The sequence below is a fragment of the Macrotis lagotis genome, chromosome 5, assembly GCF_037893015.1.
Source record: "Macrotis lagotis isolate mMagLag1 chromosome 5, bilby.v1.9.chrom.fasta, whole genome shotgun sequence".
Taxonomy (NCBI): Eukaryota; Metazoa; Chordata; class Mammalia; order Peramelemorphia; family Peramelidae; genus Macrotis; species Macrotis lagotis.
In genome coordinates, this window is record NC_133662.1 from 228,653,859 (window position 1) to 228,670,807 (window position 16,949).

Below are 16,949 nucleotides of genomic sequence, written 5' to 3' on the forward strand. Positions count from 1 at the left end.
GGAGGGATAGAGTTGGCAAAAGGAATTGAGTCAACGCAAGGGTTTGAAGGCAGAAGCAGGTTTACTGACTGTCTGCTGCTCAGTTTTATTTTTATAGTCTCGGAATCATATAAGCATCAAGCAAGCAAGCTAAGATCATTTCCTTGGTTTCAAAAGTTTACAATTTTCATTATCAATCATATATTTCATGTGGTTACAAGTTTGATTATCAATCGTGTAGTTAATTAATTTTTATCCCTGCTCAGACCGTGATGACCTCAACCTGTCTGCTACCTAGTTTATTGCTGCATTGTAAAATTATTAATTCATTTAAAGTTATTAATTAAGTAATTTTCTTTTAATGGAATGTTATGTTTCTACATATACAATGTTTTTAGATACGCTCCCTTGAGAACCTATAGTAAGAGTAGTTGTGTTTGTCCACCCATCCGTTGACTCCTTCAATAACCAATTTTCCTTTCAGCCCTTGTTGGTAGAAACTAGTTTCTGTGAATTTTTTATTTTTTCCCAATAAACTAAGGCTGTTAGAGCTCACATATTGGTCACCTATACTAACTATTCTTCCACCATCTTAATCATATATTCCTGTATATGATAAAGGGGGGGGCAAAACTGTTGATTTCCCAGGAATTCTATCTAACCCATCTTGTATCTGTTTTCCCTGTATATATTCTGACATCTCCTTGGAATTCCCAGTGTTGGGTTTTCCAGAGATTTCATAATGTTGGAATCTTGTATGCCTCGGGGGGGGGGGCAGTCCTGTTAAATTTGGACAGAGTTTACAATCTGTTTTATTCAAGGAATTTCTCTGGAATCCTTCCTTTATAGTCATTCCACTATTAGGATGAGTAAGCTTTGCAATCAATATTAATCCTACAAATATTGGTATACATGGAATCCCTATATATATCAGAGAAGGAAATGTTGTTCCATCAGGTGGTGTGGCCACCTTGAGTCCTCTTGCCGCCACTGTGTCAAGCAGCTTAGAGACCCTGGCTCCCCAACACCTGTCTGCTGAGACTCCTCCCGACCTGGTTCACATTTGTGGTTTAGTATTGGTCCCTGTGTAGACTCTCTCCCTTATTAGAATATCATATTGAGGTCAAGACCCTCTGTCTTTAACCAAGCACTGCATGGGGCACTGGGTACAAGGATGTGCTTAATAAGTTAAAGTTTTAATTAGAGAAAGTTCTGGAAAAGGTGAAATTCTTTGACATTTTGATCTAGCTTACAAAATAGAACAAGAATTTAAGAAATAAGGGAAAAACCTCGATCCTTTTTCTCTGTTGCATTCATAAATTTCAGTTCTAGATTCAATTATCAATCAGTGAAGAAACCTAATATCTCTTTCTCAAAAGCAAAGGCCATCAACAAGATGCTTCAGTGCCCTTTTCTTTTTAAACAGTGGAGGACAGAAAAGAAAAGCCTGTGGAGAAGCCAGCTCTATCCACGTCTGCACCTCCTAAACTAACTGAAAGCATCCCAAAGGCAGTCCTGTGCACCACAGCACCTGTGGCTGTGACATCCACTCCACCGCCACCAAAACCCATGAGCACGTCGGTTCTGCCCCCTTCTCCTGCCCTGGCTTTGCCAAATCTAGCCAATGTGGATCTGGCAAAGATCAGTTCCATCCTTAGCAGTCTGACATCTGTCATGAAGAATACAGGTGAGTGCCAGTAAAGAGGGTGGGGGAAAAAATCACTCTTAAAGACTCATTTAGGCTAACATTTTTAATGTAATTATAATTAAAAAGGAGACTAATTCACGTAGTCTTTTTAAAGGAGAAAAACTTTTTTCTCTTAATAATCTTTAATAACACATAAGTAAAGCTAGAATCTCAACATTGGTTGGAAAAAATCTTTTCCATTAATAGCCTTTGTTAACGGTAAAGCCCTTCTTACAAGCAGCCTCTCTCATGTTTAGTTGATACAGTTAAATGGCAATATTTATTGAATCCATAGTGTGTATTGGTCCGAATTTTGTGTCCGGTATATCCACAGGTCTAAGCCACAGGGATTCTACTCTTGTGCATTCAAAATTTACTGGGGGGAAATGCAATACACACACACACACACACACACACACACATCTATGCATAAGTACATGCATATACTTCTAAGGCAACATAGCAAATAGAAATAACATCATGAACTAAGTATCGAAGGCTGTGTAGCTGCTGACTAAGGGAAACATTCATGCACCTTATTTTCTAAGCAATTCATTGTTTAAGGTGAGACGACTTCATTTGTTGATGCCCTCTAAAATGCTTGATTGGAACAGCAGGATGAACATATGAGGAATAAGTTGGAGGAACTGGAGGCAGGATGACTGTCTCCAAAGTATTTAAAAGATCGGCGAGGGAGCAGCTAGGTGGTGCAGTGGACAGAGCACTGGCCCTAGAGTCAGGCGGACCGCAATTCAAATCTGTCCTCAGATACTTAATAATTACCTAGCTGTGTGGCCTTGGGCAAGTCACTTAAGCCATTGCCTTGTAAAAAAAAAAGACTGTCAGGTACAAAGTGATCAAATTTCCTTGGCCCACAAGCCAGCATCAGGATGTTGTGTGGACCTTTCAAAGACTGTTTTGACCTTGAAGTGAAGGATCCATTTAGAGCTGACCCACAGGGGAATGGGCTGTTCTTAGAATGATACTGAGCACTTGTCTTAGATGTTATATGACCATCGGATTAAATTACCTCTCAAGACCCTTTCAGGAATACCAGGATGGTTGTTGGTCATATCTGGTTACACTTTGCTCTTTGTCCACCAGGGGTCAGTCCTGCCTCAAGACCTTCTCCAGGCACTCCCACGAGTCCCACACATCTCCCAGGCAACCTGAAAGCGCCTGTTCCTGCCCCAGCGACGTCTCACAATCCTCTGGCCAACATCCTCTCAAAGGTGGAAATCACCCCAGAGAGCATCCTCTCTGCCCTCTCCAAAACCCAGACACAGGCGACCCCTGCACTACAAGGTAACAGCGCAACTCCAAGGACTTAACATTGGCATGTATAATCAAAGAATGCAAATTAAGTTTAATAAATTTTTTCCCCTTCAAAATCTGTAATTTCATCCATGTAATACATGGCATATGTGGCACAAGGTAGTGCCTGCCACTCAGGAGGTTCTCTCATTCAGCACAAAAATGCTTATTCCCTCCATGGATGCCAGCCTGCATCTATTCTGCAGTTTATTGTCTTAGAAAGTGACATGGGGGGCAGCTAGGTGGCGCAGTGGATAAAGCACCAGCCCTGGAGTCAGGAGTACCTGGGTTCAAATCCGGTCTCAGACACTTAATAATTACCTAGCTGTGTGGCCTTGGGCAAGTCACTTAGCCCCATTTGCCTTGCAAAAAAAAAGTGGCATGGGATCACTGGAAAGTTAAGTGACTTGCAGTGGCTCACCCAGCCCAGTGTCAGGAGCAGGACTTGATCCTAACTCTTCCTGACTCTGATACACACTTATCTGTCCACCACTCCATTGTGGATCCTCCTGGTAGATGAAGTAAAATGTAACTCAGAAGATTAATCTTGCAGTAACAGATCGTATCCCTATAAACCACCATTCTAACAAATGTAACCAACTTGAAAACCCCTTTTATTACATCCTACTTCTGTGAAAATGGAAACATTTTTGCACAGTTCCAACAAAGGTGCCTGTAGTTGACCAGTTGAGGTAGAAAACTTCTTGGATTCTGTAGTTTTCTCATGCCTCCCACTACCCCTCTCTAACTTTGTTAATTCTTTTTCTATATCTTGTTTCAATACTGCAGTGGTTCCAGCATATCATTAATTTGGGTTTATTTTTCACCAAACCCTCTTCAGTCTGTGTAATGCCTTCATAGAACAACTTGCTCAAGGACCTCGTCTGGCTATTTTAACATTTTGTAGATATAAGTGTGGCATTGGGTTTGTCTCCCACTATGTAGCTGGCATATGTCCTTTATTTGCTACTAGTTTCATCTATATCAAAAGACATTAATAGTAATGTGGCTCTGTTTCTTTAAAATTAATTTGGAAATTAGACAAAGATTTTACATTTTGTGTAGAAACCTTAAATTAAGGTTTGTATAATGGTTTGATTAAAATGTATGATTTTTAGCATCATCTGCTCCCCTTTCTACCACTCTTATCACCATCACCTCCATCACTGCAGAGACGGAAAGAAATGACACAGGTCTCAAGGTCATTTTGTATTTTTCTCTGTGTTGTGGTTTACTCCAGCTAAAGAGCTCATTGTATGCAGCCAGCCTGCTGATGCTAGGCTAGTCTTCAGGCAGCAGTTGTGTTCTGGTGCCCAGACTAACTCTGGCTTTCTCCATCTTGATTGTCCTTACCAGGACTTGAGTTCTACTTGTATAGCCTTTGAGAACCTATGTCCCACTGAGAACTTTTAAGGAAGAATCATCTGCTGTTTGCAAATGACATTCAAAAGAATGTAGGGTACTGAAAAATGCCTTTGGTAAAATCCAAAACTGAACTAAAGAACTTAACACATTGGAATAGTTTCTATTGCATTGTAATATGTTCATAGTATAATACTAAGTACCAAAGAATTGTCTTCATTATCCTGATTGCTTCATGATCAGGAAGAGTTGGTGTATTGTGTATGTAAGATTTTGCTTTTAACAGGATTCTGGATGACCAGATCAGCTTAGTTAGGAATGTAAATAAGGACCACCTGCACAAATTAGAGGAGTAGCTCCTATTAATAAGCAGGGTCTGTGTGTGTGTGTGTGTGTGTGTGTGTGTGTGTGTGTGTGTGTGTGTAGTTAAGATCAAATCAGGGTGGGTACTTGGTGCAGTGGATAGAGCATGGGCCCTGAAGTCAGGAGGACCTGGGTTCAAATCCAACCTCAGACACTTAATAATTACCTAGCTGTGTGGCCTTGGGCAAGCCACTTATTAACTACATTGCCTTGCAAACCCCCAAAAAAGAAAAAATCAAATCACTTCTTTTCACTGATAAAGAACATATAAAATAAATGATAGTATTCCCTTGTATCATAGTACTAATTTCAAGGATAATTTAGAAATTTTAACATAACTATGGATTCCCCTTTATTAATCTTTACTATATTACACACTTAATATTGGAGTCCTTTAACTTTTTCCTAATTCTAAGTGTTATAAAATAGCACATTTTAGGATATCACTCACAATGGGCAGTTGTGTGGCACAGTGGACCTGGAGTTGGGAAGACCTGAATTCAAATCAAGTCACTTGTCTGTCTTATTCCTCATTTGTAAAATGAGTTGAAGAAGGTAATGGCAAGAAAATCTCAAATGGGGTCAACCAAGAACCAGATACAGACAAAAATTTATGGCAGATCATTACAGAAGTATCAATGTGTTTTCTACTGTAAGGCAAATACAGAAAAGACATTGTGAAACACTTCTGTTGCAGTTAGAATAAGCTGTGGGCAACTGTACAAGGAATAAAAATATCTCCTTTTACTTTCTAATCAGAAAATTAATTTTTTCAAATTTTGTAGAATTATTTCTGCACAGAAATAATATATCTTGATCTCAAGATACAAGGATACAAAGCTCATTTTAAACTTTTATGGACAATTATTTACTACCTTATCTTCCAACTGATGGAAGTGTAAGTCTAGGATTACTTTAGTGATAATGAAAGTTAATTTTACTTTTCTGAAAATGAAATTCAAGGGTGGCTAGGTGGCACAGTGGATAGAGCACTAGCCCTGGAATCAGGAGTACCTGAGTTCAAATCCAGAAGATAATGCTTCTTATTATTATAGAAAAATTATTCAAAAAGTAGATTATGGTTACTAGAAATATTTTGAGATTAACATGATTGGGACAGGTTCCATACATTTAACCCTTACAGAACTTTAGATTTATAAATTGCCTATAAATTTTCAGCATTGATATCAGATAAATATGAGTTAGTTGAAGTATTAATTCTTCAATATATGTTTTTAAGTTGTTTCTTAATGTATTTGACACCAAAAGATGTTAATTTTTTTTAATGTCTAAAGTTTAAGAATTGATTAGAACACTGTAAAAACCTTTTAAAAACTGGGGTTTCTTCAGGATTTTTTGCTGTCACTAATTCAGGGATTTTTTTCCCTTCAAAAATGTTTACAGGAGCAGTTCTCCTCCCTGGAGTCCTATCAAATATTCTTGGAAACTTGATTTCTCATCAAGGGGGGTGACTTTGAAGTGGGCCACTTGTATTCCCAGAGTCACAGAAAGTTTTTTTTTCCTTTGTAGGAATGAGACAGAGAGAGACAGAGAGAGACAGAGAGAGAGAGAGAGAGAGAGAGATTCTCTTTTTGTTTAAATTTTTGGCAATAAATAAGCATAATAATCTGAAGTTCTGAAATACAAGAAATAACCTTTGATTGTATTGATGTTGCCAACCTATACTACAAAATGCCAATTAATTAAGTTGTTATTCTTTCATATTTTATAAACAACTTCAGTATTTTGAGTTGTGAGTGACTGATTGGCCTCCATGATTTGTCTTGGGTTTAGAAGAGGGTCTTTGACTTTGTTATTTCTTTAGTCCAATCTTTTTTTTTTTTCCATTCTCTAGGCCTGTCATCCTTACTTCAGAGTGTTACTGGGAACCCAGTTGCTTCAAGTGAAGCTGCGTCCCAGAGCACATCATCTTCCCCAGCCAACACCAGCATCTCCAGCATGAAAGGGAGGAGTCTGCCCTCTAATACCCAGTCCTTTATGCCCAAAAGCTTTAGTTACTCTCCTAACTCTTCAACTTCTGAGGTTTCTTCAACATCAGTTAGCAAGGTCCCTGTAGGACACAACCCAGGGCTCCCAACCTCAAGTTTTAAGCCACCATCGAACTCAATGGGATTTTCTGCTTCCCACATTGCAAATCCTGCTATTCCATCCACTGAACCTACCATGGGGCAGTCCTCTGAGATCTCTAAGCCAAAGCTAGAGTCAGAGCCCACCTCCCCAAGCCTAGAGATGAAGATCCATAACTTTTTGAAAGGTAACCCTGGCTTCAGTGGGTTAAACCTCAACATCCCAATCCTCAGCAGTTTGGGAGCTAATATTCCAACCGAGAGCCATCCATCTGACTTCCAGCGAGGCCCAACAAGCACTTCCATGGACAACATTGATGGAACTCCTGTCCGGGATGAACGGAGTGGGACACCTACCCAGGATGAGATGATGGACAAGCCTACATCCAGTAATGTGGATACTATGTCCTTGCTGTCCAAAATCATTAGTCCTGGCTCTTCAACACCCAGTAGTACAAGGTCACCACCCCCAGGGAGGGATGATAGCTATTCCCAAGAGTTATCTAACTCTGTATCTTCCTATCGGCCTTTTGGCCTAGGTGGTGATTCGCCCTACAAGCAAACTTCTGATGGAATGGAGAGACCATCTTCCCTCATGGATTCACCACAGGAAAAGTTCTACCCAGATACCTCTTTCCAGGAGGATGAGGATTATAGAGATTTTGAATATTCAGGCCCCCCTCCATCAGCTATGATGAATCTAGAAAAGAAGCCAGCGAAGTCTATCCTAAAAGCAAGCAAGCTTTCTGACACTGAGTACCAACCCATCATGTCCAGCTACAGCCACAGGACACAGGAATTTGGTGTGAAGTCTGCCTTCCCTCCAGCTATGAGGGCTCTCCTGGATGCGAGTGAGAGTTGTGACCATCTCTCCTCCTCTCCTGGCCTGTATGGTGCCTATAACCTAAGAGGGAATGAGTCTGGGTCAGACCGGTCACCATCACCGAGTAAGAATGATTCGTTTTTCTCTCCTGACTCCAATCACAATAGCCTTTCTCAGTCTGCCACTGCACATCTCGGCTTACCCCAGAAGCAGTACCCAGACTCTCCTCACTCGCTCCCACACCGCTCCCTTTTCTCTCCACAGAGCACCCTTGCCACTCCCACAGGCCGGGCACCCGCTTCAGGAGTGGACAAAGTCCTGGCCTCCACCATTTCTACCACTTCGACAATTGAGTTTAAGAATATGCTCAAAAATGCCTCTCGCAAGCCCTCTGATGATAAGCATTTTGGCCAGACCCCCAACAAGGGTAGCTCAAGTGATGGGGTCAGCCTCGCCAGCCTCGTCCAACCCAGCTTGAGTTCCAGTGATCAGCAGCAGCCACAGCCAGAGGAGCATTACCGAATAGAAACCCGAGTCTCCTCTTCCTGCTTAGACTTACCTGATAGTACTGAGGAGAAAGGGGCTCCCATAGAAACCTTGGGTTATCATAATGCCTCCAACAGGAGGATGTCAGGGGAGCCAATCCAGACAGTAGAGTCCATCCGGGTGCTGGGCAAAGGGAATAGAGGACATGGGCGCGAGCCTTCAAGGGTGGGTTGGTTTGAGCTGAGCCCCTCTGGCAGCTCCTTTGACAATGGCCCTTCCAGTGCCTCAGAGTTGGCCCCCCTCGGGGGTGGGAGTGGAGGGGGGCTTTCTGGCTTCAAAACATCTGCATACAAGGAGCGGGCACCCTCATTTCAGGAAAGTGTCAGCTTTCGCTCCAGCAACTTCAACTCTACTTTTGAACACCATCTTCCCCCACCCCCATTGGAGCATGGGGCACCCTTCCAGAGAGAGCCTATGGGGCCATCATCTGCCCCTCCTGTTCCCTCTAAGGAGCATGGTGGGCTCTTCTCTCGGGATACTCCCGGCCACTTGGCCTCTGTGGATCTTTCGAACCCCTTCACAAAGGAAGCGGCCCTAGCCCATGGTGCCCCACCCCCTCCTCCTGGGGATCATAGTGGGGTTCCCTTCTCTACTCCACCTCCTCCACCCCCTGGGGAGCACAGCAGCAGTGGAGGCAGTGGCGTCCCTTTTTCTAACCCTCCCCCTCCTCCCCCTGTTGACCACTCGGGGGTGGTCTCCTTCCAAGCCCCACCCCTGGCAGAGCACAGTGGAGTGCCAGGTCCTGTCGCAGTGTTCTCCAAGGAGCATAGCTCCCTCCTCCAAGGGAATCTGGCTGAGCATTTTGGAGTGCTCCCAGGACCCCGGGACCCCACACAGAGGGACCTCAACGGCCCTGGCCTCAGCCGTGTGCGGGAGGGCCTGAGCCTGCCCACACATTCTCGAGAGCACCTAGGCCCAGCCCACGGAGGCGGTGGGGGGGGCAGCAGCAGCAGTGGCCCTGCCTTGGGTCCCCCACACAGAGACACCATCAGCCGGAGTGGAATGATCTTGCGGAGCCCCCGGCCAGACTTTCGGCCTAGGGAATCTTTTCTCAACAGAGACCCGTTTCACAGCTTAAAGAGACCCAGGCCACCTTTTGCTAGGGGCCCTCCGTTCTTTGCACCAAAACGCCCATTCTTCCCTCCCAGGTATTGATGGAGACCAAGGGAAAGCATTTTGAACACTCTAGAGGGCATTGGAAGTAGGTTTTTTTGGTTTGTGCTTTCGTTTTTGTTGTTTTTTGTTTTGTTTTTTCCTCTTCCCTTCTGTCTCATTTTTTTTCCTCCCATTTTTATTGTTGTGATAAAGAGCCTCCCATGTCACCTTTGTAAATTAAAAAAAAAAATCTCTGCTTGCACCTCCCAACTCTGCTAGACTTTCTATCTCCTCTTACCAATCTCCCACCCTCATTTATTTTTGTGGGTATATATGTATGTGTGTGTGTGTGTGTGTGTGTGTGTGTGTATATACATACTCACATATACATCCATACACACTCATACATGCATACATTCATGCATACATACTTATGTGTGCAAACACACAAAACCAGTTTGATTGTGGGTCATGGGTCAACAGAAAAAAAAGGAAAACAAAATCTGTTCTTAACCCGTTTTCTGAAGAGAAATGCCATTTAAATAAAACTTCCAATAGTACAGATAATGATACATGTGCAATGTTGGGGTATTATTTGGGGCTTATCATGTGGTCAGCTGATGGATTCCAATCTTCCATTCTTCCCTTTCACCTCAAAAACATCACTGCTCTCTATAATCTGTATAGCTGTCTTCATTGTGGTCGTCTGTCCTATTGGAGGGGAACAGCTTGGGAAGAAATAGGAAGTTTTGGTTTTGGTAGTTTTTTTTAAAAGACAGATTAAATTTCCTGAGCACATATGTATCATTGCTCTTCTCTTCCTCCTAAGAATTCAGCCATCCCTTCACAGTAGTTTTAGAGGTAACCTTTGGGACAGAATGAGCATCATTCTTTTATTGCAATCTAAAATTCTCATTTCTGGGAATGCTAGAGAAAGGTGATATCTAGCTTGGTAAAAGTTGAGATTGATGATAAACTATATATGAAGTGTGAGGTAGAGCAGTTTGATGTGACAAGTTTCTGGTTTTTTCCAACACATTTAGGGATGTAACCAGGATCATAGGTGACTATGATTCACATATTTGCACTTAGATCTTTTGCCTCTGCTTCTGTATTTTTGTCTTTACCATTTTCCCCTGTCTCTGCTCTTAGTTTGGCCAAAAAAGAAAATCACTGCACCTAAGATCTAGTCATAATGGAAGCAAATGCTCTTGAAGCTTTTGGTTTTTGATGTTAAGACTGCCTCCCTTGACATTTCTGTCCTCAGAATTTAGGGTCTTCTTTAGTTATTGTTTTTGGTATGTAGAAAAGAATTTTTCCTCTGAGCTATGTCATTAGTTTATGGCAATGATTAACTAGAGAGGGAAAAAATTTTTTGCTTCCCCTTTTACATCCCACGAGTTTCTAAGTAAATATCTCTATGCTCCATATGCTTGTGATGTTTTGTTTCTTAACCTTTAAGAGTAAAAGAGTAACTTGGGTATAGGAGGGCCTGATGGATCTTAATTTTTAGGGTTCATGAACAGCCAACTGTCACTAATAAGGCTGAAACTTCTATCTCCAGGCAGGAGGTAAAGGTCTTTTATCCTTGTCCTCAAAGGGATCTAATTGCTTCAAGAACCTGGGGGGGGGGGGGAACAAGAGGGTGAAATTATTGTTTCTTTTCACTAACATATTTAGCATCATAGAGCTGCAGTCCTTGCATTGCTACTGTTTCCTTTATCCATTTTGATTTTAGTGTCTCTCTCCCTACCCATTTCCCTGCTCTACCTCTTAAATATACACCCCATGTGGAAGTATCCTTTTGAGAATCTCCAGCTGGGTAATTGAAATGGCATTTGCTGAGATTTTCATTAAAGCTATCAGGTTTTTTAGGATAAGAAAGATGTGAGTCCTGATTGGGGAGGAGGGGGTGTGGTTTGTTCTGAAGTGGGTGGTAAACAGTGGAGAGATCACAGAAGGTATGGTTCTCTGTCTTGTTAGAGCAAGCTTACTATGGTATTAAAGGAAACCATGTTTAAGCCTTTCATAGTATTTGATGTAACTTATTCCCCATTATTTATTTGAACTTAGAGGTGTATAGTTAGGGTGCTAAAAAAAAATCCATCTTCCTAATGTGTGTCTAGTCTTCAGCCCAACGCTTCTCCCTCTTGATTCTCCAAGATCCCATACAGCTCCTCACATTAATGCACAGTCTTGTGGGAATGGCTGGATGAGTAAGCAAAGAAGCAGTAACATTGAGCCCCAGAATGTTGAGGGGGGCAGAGAAAAGAAGTTGGGTTTGTTTGATATTTGAATACTTTTGAATAGACTTCTTTGGCAAAGGAGGGGGGGTGGAGAGAAGGGATATGTTTCCCTTTGGAATATAAGAATGTGAATTATTTTTGCTGCTCTTTGCTTCAACTATAAGTGGTATTTACTTGAAAAAGCTCTCTCACTATTTGATTTCATCAGAAGATGGCCTAAAAGGTGCCCAAAAAGTAGACTCCTGAATGTTTGAGTTTGGGGTGGGGGGGTGTCATTAAAGCATGATGGTTAATGCCTGAAAGGGAGACTTTGTTGTACAGTTTAAAAGACAGACTTTTGGCGGCTTTTTTTGTTTAAGCCAGAAAATATTCCATATTTGTTTGGGGATGGAGGTGGGAGTTAGAACTTAACTCTCAGCGGTTAACTTCAAGGAAAACACCAGTATATATAAGAAAAAAAGACATTTCTGGCATATATAACATGAACTGAGAGGTTTTAGTCTTTCTGTGTCTGTGATTTAAATCTCCTTGACCATGCTCTGACTTTTGTATCTTACCTGAGTTTGAAAAATAACAATAAACAAAATATTTTTTAAAGAAAATTTATCGTGTGTCTTGACAAAGACATGATTTGTATGAAAGGGGGAAAAAAGTCATTGCTGAAATCCTTACTGCTCACTGTGAAATCACAGACAGAGAACTTGAGTGCAGGGAGTGAGATTACACCGGCACTGCTTTCTAAGTTTTGTGAATAGAAACAGATGTAGAGGTCCTAAACATTGCCAAGAGTTCGTTTTTGTCATTACAAAACCTGCCTGTCCGTGGCTCATTTCTGTTCTAGTCTTATGCCTCATAGACTGCCCTACAAGTGAGGACTGCAGTGTGGAGGTGAATGTATGGAGAAGCAAAAAGGCATCTAGATAATGTGAATATGCTTTACTTCCTAATTATAAAAGACTTAGTCCTATTCTGAAGTTGCTGGTTTATGCAGAATTAAGCTGCAGCTGTTATTGTTTTGAAACCGCTGTAAATGACTGCTATACTTTTTTTTCTTTCTCTTTTTTTTGGGGGGGTGGGTAGGGGTGGGAGTGGGGTGCCTGTTAAGCTTAAAAATAGATATGTTGGATTGATAGTCTCACTTGTTCAGTGTGGAAAACAAAAGTACCTGCATTTAAAGGTAACAGCAAATGAAACTGCAGATCCTTTGAAATGTATATTGATAACATTTAATAAAATAACTAGTTCTAAAGGTTTGACATTTTTCTTTGAGATTCTGGGTCCTGAGCAAGCCCTCAGGTTTCCCCTGGTGAGTGCAAACAGGAGACTGGAGAGCAGCTGACCTTATCAAAGAGCTGGCCTGTGGTCAAAACCTTACTTTTTTTCCAGCAGACATCATAAGATTCCCAGGATCAGTGGTGAAACCAACAACAGGAAATCAGAAGAAGGAAGCCTGGATATGTCTCTGAAGACAGGGTTGCATTTCCTTTTACTTTAGAGATGTGTTTATTGTGCACACTTGTGAGCCTTTATGAGTTGTTGTAGACCAGCAGTGTCATGCTCAAATAGAAACAGGTCCTCATCACATCAATACTTTAAAAAACACAAATTAGCAATATCATTATCGAATTTTTATTTACTTTGTTAAACATTTCCCAATTACATTTTGATCCGGTTCAGGTTGTATTCTGGTTTTGTGGTCCGACTTTGACACCTCTGTTGTAAACTACACTGTCTCCTTCCCTTTCCCTACCACACACATTCGTTTGCTCCAGACCTTTCCCGTATTTTTCCAATTCCCTCAGTATCATTTTTATTTTGCAGTTTAATAAAGAATGCTCTCCTCTGTAGTGTCGTTTACTTATCAAAAAGGGCCTTTTTACAGTTTTTGCTCATCTCTTTGCCTTCCCATTCCCTTTGGAACTTTCCTTTGCCTTGATGGAAGACTAATAGTTATGTGGTGGATTACCAAAAAAAGCAGACAGGGACATTTTCTACTTATTCTTACAATCGACTTAGAGAAAGGGTATTAGGTGCAGAAGGTTGAAGGTAGTTCTTAGAGAATTCTTAATGGGGGAGGGACTCACAGGCTGTCTAGATGGTGACATCAACTGAAAAAAATTACAATATGCAGCCAGAGTTTGGCCAAGCGACCCCATATATTAACTGCTTCCTTACTAAGTGGTCTTTGTCATACAGAATCCTCAGCTCTTCTCGCTCCCCAATCCTGTGTAGTTTAGTAAATGAATCTTTGATGTTAATGTCTGATCTTCCCAATTGGGGCACAGACCGGGGAAGGTTACAAACTCCCCTTGATTACCTGAGGTTCCTATATGGATCACTGGACACTTCCAAAATGTCAATGGCCCTAATCATCCCAAGTATCCCCTTTTTCTTTCAAGTTCTGTTCTTCACCTTAAGCTCATCACTAAAGAAAAAGAAATGGCTGTTTACTTTTAGCTTAAGCTCAATAACTTATAAATGGTTACATTCATACATTCTAGAAGGGCTTAAATTTTTGGTATTGGGGCGTTTCTCATACTTTCTAGTGAGTAACTGCATAGACAAGCCCAGTCAGCTGCTGTTGTTCACAATAGTTGAGTAATAACTCACTGAGGTTGCATAGACAGGACTAAGATTTGACACTCATTACTAAGTTATGGGTAGTCAAGCAACCCTCCCCCCCCCCCAGTAGAATTCTATGAAAGCAAATAGATTAAGGATAAATGTTCTGGCTCCTCTTTGCCACCATCACTCCATCCCCAAGGGGAGTAGAAGAATCTCATATTTGAGGCTTGAGAATGTAATCTTGCCCACAAAGGGGCATTTCTAACGATTGGCACACAGCAGTGTGCTAACCTCATCCAGGTTCCTGCTGGGTTTTTCCCAGTTAGAAAGCAAGAGTGGCTCGAATGAGTGGAGGACCAAGCAGTTGGTGGAAGCAAGTTAAAACAAAAACTCGTTTCATTGTTTGACTCGAATGGTGGTTAAACCAATCTACTGTTCTACTTCATATCAAAAGGCCTCTCCTGAGCCTTGCTAAATTGGTTTATTTTTTTTAATTCTTACTCTTCTGGTAAATCCAGTGTTCCCTTGTGGAATGGAATAAAGGCAAGGTCACCCCTCTTCATTCTTTGAGGACAGGAGAGTAGGAAATTTCAAGTGCCCCCTTTCCTGTGATTATAATGCCTTGGAGCTGTCAGTTATCCTTGTTCTGGGGCTGAAATCTAAGGCATATAATTGCATTTGAGGTGCAAGTCAGAAAACAGCTTATCTAGAAAGGAAAGATGACTAGGGATCCTTCCAGATTCAAAGTCTATGAAGTCAGGTGAAGGACACACCTCCACATTGGATGTTTTCCTTTCCATCATCTTTTCTTGATAATCATGCCATTTGCTTTGCCCTTATCGTTGGTTCCTTCCATTTGGTATTTCTTTAAAGTCTTAGGAGACTTGAAGGGGATAACCTGGAAAAGGAAATGATTACTTTCTGATAGCTACCTGACCTCTCAAGTTTTTTCCTGGGGGATCTCTGGGAAGACAAAGTAAGCCCTTTGGCCCCTTTTGCCTACAATTCCTATTGACTTAAGTTCTTTAAAGGGCATAATCTCCATGACTTGTATGTTGTTTTCAGCCACATCTTCTCTGTTCTTCAGAGGAAATTGATATTCGTAGTGTACTCTTCTCTTGGATGAATTACTTGCTTCATTAAGAACTATGCTTTCAATTTGAGCATATATGTTGATGGAAAATGGATTCAGATCAATTTTCTTGGTGAAAGAGATTCTATAATCTCTCCCTTTTGTCGTACTGGAAAATGAAGAGTACTCCCAGTGGGGGGAATCCGGCTGTTGGTTTGGACAATGGAATGATAATGCCTCTTCACTCTTCAATATGGGAAGGAGCTGACGATCACCCTAAATTGGTTTACAATTAGGAATTGTCTGTCCATGACCTCAATTCACCAGGCTTCCCCTTTTTCCTATCCTTAATATCTGATAGAGGAGCATTTGTGAGGCATCCATCTCTCTTGGATTTTCTATCTGGTTTCTTCTACTCTGGATTTCAGGAAAAGCATTCCTTTTGGAAGGAGAAGGAAATATCATTTGACCCTTTTTCTCCAGTGTCAATAAATGGCACTGAAGACCAGATGTTGAATGAGAGGAGGAAAGAAAGCCTCAACTCTGAGGGTAGATGTATCTCAGCCTAAGGCTTAAATTTCCTAGGACCGAGGCTGGTCCCAATCGCTAGCCAGGGATTGTGGAATTGTATGATTCAGAGTGTAGTCAGTTTGGTAGAAGAGGACTTGACCTTGCAGAACCTTCTCCCCAGTTGCTAGTGGCTCAAAGCTTGTGAAAAAGCAATTTTAATGATTAAATTCAACTAGTGTTAACTGTGGGCAGAGCTCTGTGCCAATCACAAGGAATGCAAAATAACTTCCTTGCCCTCAAGGAGCTTACTTTACACTAGAAACAATTTGTAGACAAGTAAATACAAATTACAAGAGAGGAATAGTGCTAATACCTCGGAAAAGGTCAAGTGCAGTAGGGAAGCACCAGAGTTAAGTGTTGAGAGAAGCCAGGGATTCAGTTTTGGTGTAAAGGTAGAATGACGTGCTAGACACACAGTGACTTAGGCAGAGGAGGTGGAATGACATGGAGATGAGGGGTAGCGAGTCCAGCAAATTGGAATATTTTTCATAAAGGAGAATAATGTGAAATCGCATTTGGAAAAAATAGGGAGTCAGATGGTTGAAAAGCTAAAATGGCAGGCTGGAGAACTGATTTTTTTTTTATTCTAGACAGTTTTTGAGAGTGGGGCTGATGTGTTGCAGGACTATCGGCTTGGCAGCTGAGAGGACAGATTGGAAGGGATGAAAGAACAGCGTGGAGATGACAGGCTGTTGGTACGAAGCGGCCCCCCAGAGATGAGAAGGCACTTGGTGTTGCTGTGCCCCAGCGGGCGTCTTCCTGTGGCTTCATTTTACTAGATCTCTCCCCTCCCAGTTATGCCTTGCTACGAGAGATCGCCCTCGGGGAAAGGGTAAAAGCAAGTTACTAAAAGCTGCCGTAGAGAGGAGAGGGACGGGCGGACTCGAGCCTCCCTGGCCGCTGCGCCCATGCCACTCTGGGCAGCTTGGGGCGCCCGGCGGGCGCGCCCCTTGGGGGACCCTGCCCACAACGCCTCTCTCTCTCTCTCTCTCCCTTTCAGGCGCTTCGGCAGGTCGGAGGACAAGGTCAAGACCTGGGGGCCTGGCGCCAAGAAGACTCAGGCCAAAGAGCCCCCCGCCTCCCTCCCGCTCCTGCAGGAAGCTGTGACCTCGGGGGCGGCGCAGAGCAAATAGCCCCCCGGGAGCGGGGCGCCTCCTCGCCGGCTCAAGCCCCCCACCCTTGTTTTCATTGTGACCCATTCAATAAACGATTTAGCCCCATTCCGTTGTGTCCGGATGTG

The 16,949-nt window shown here is 42.2% G+C and overlaps 1 protein-coding gene across 7 annotated transcripts in view; it reads left to right on the plus strand.

Annotated features, from left to right (window-relative positions):
• Positions 1–16,923, plus strand: part of RPRD2 (regulation of nuclear pre-mRNA domain containing 2) — a 93,173-nt gene extending 76,250 nt beyond the window's left edge. For 4 of the 7 annotated variants that reach the window (XM_074188716.1, XM_074188711.1, XM_074188712.1 and 1 more), the window contains 3 exons: positions 1,406–1,666; positions 2,771–2,971; positions 6,561–12,104. In XM_074188716.1, coding sequence (XP_074044817.1) covers positions 1,406–1,666; positions 2,771–2,971; positions 6,561–9,316 — 3,218 coding nt within the window. In that variant the 3' untranslated portion in view covers positions 9,317–12,104. Of the gene's footprint in view, positions 1–1,405; positions 1,667–2,770; positions 2,972–6,560; positions 12,105–16,709 lie in introns of those variants that run through there. The other 3 variants (XM_074188717.1, XM_074188718.1, XM_074188715.1) reach the window with 2 other exon arrangements.
• Positions 16,924–16,949: the final 26 nt, after the last annotated feature.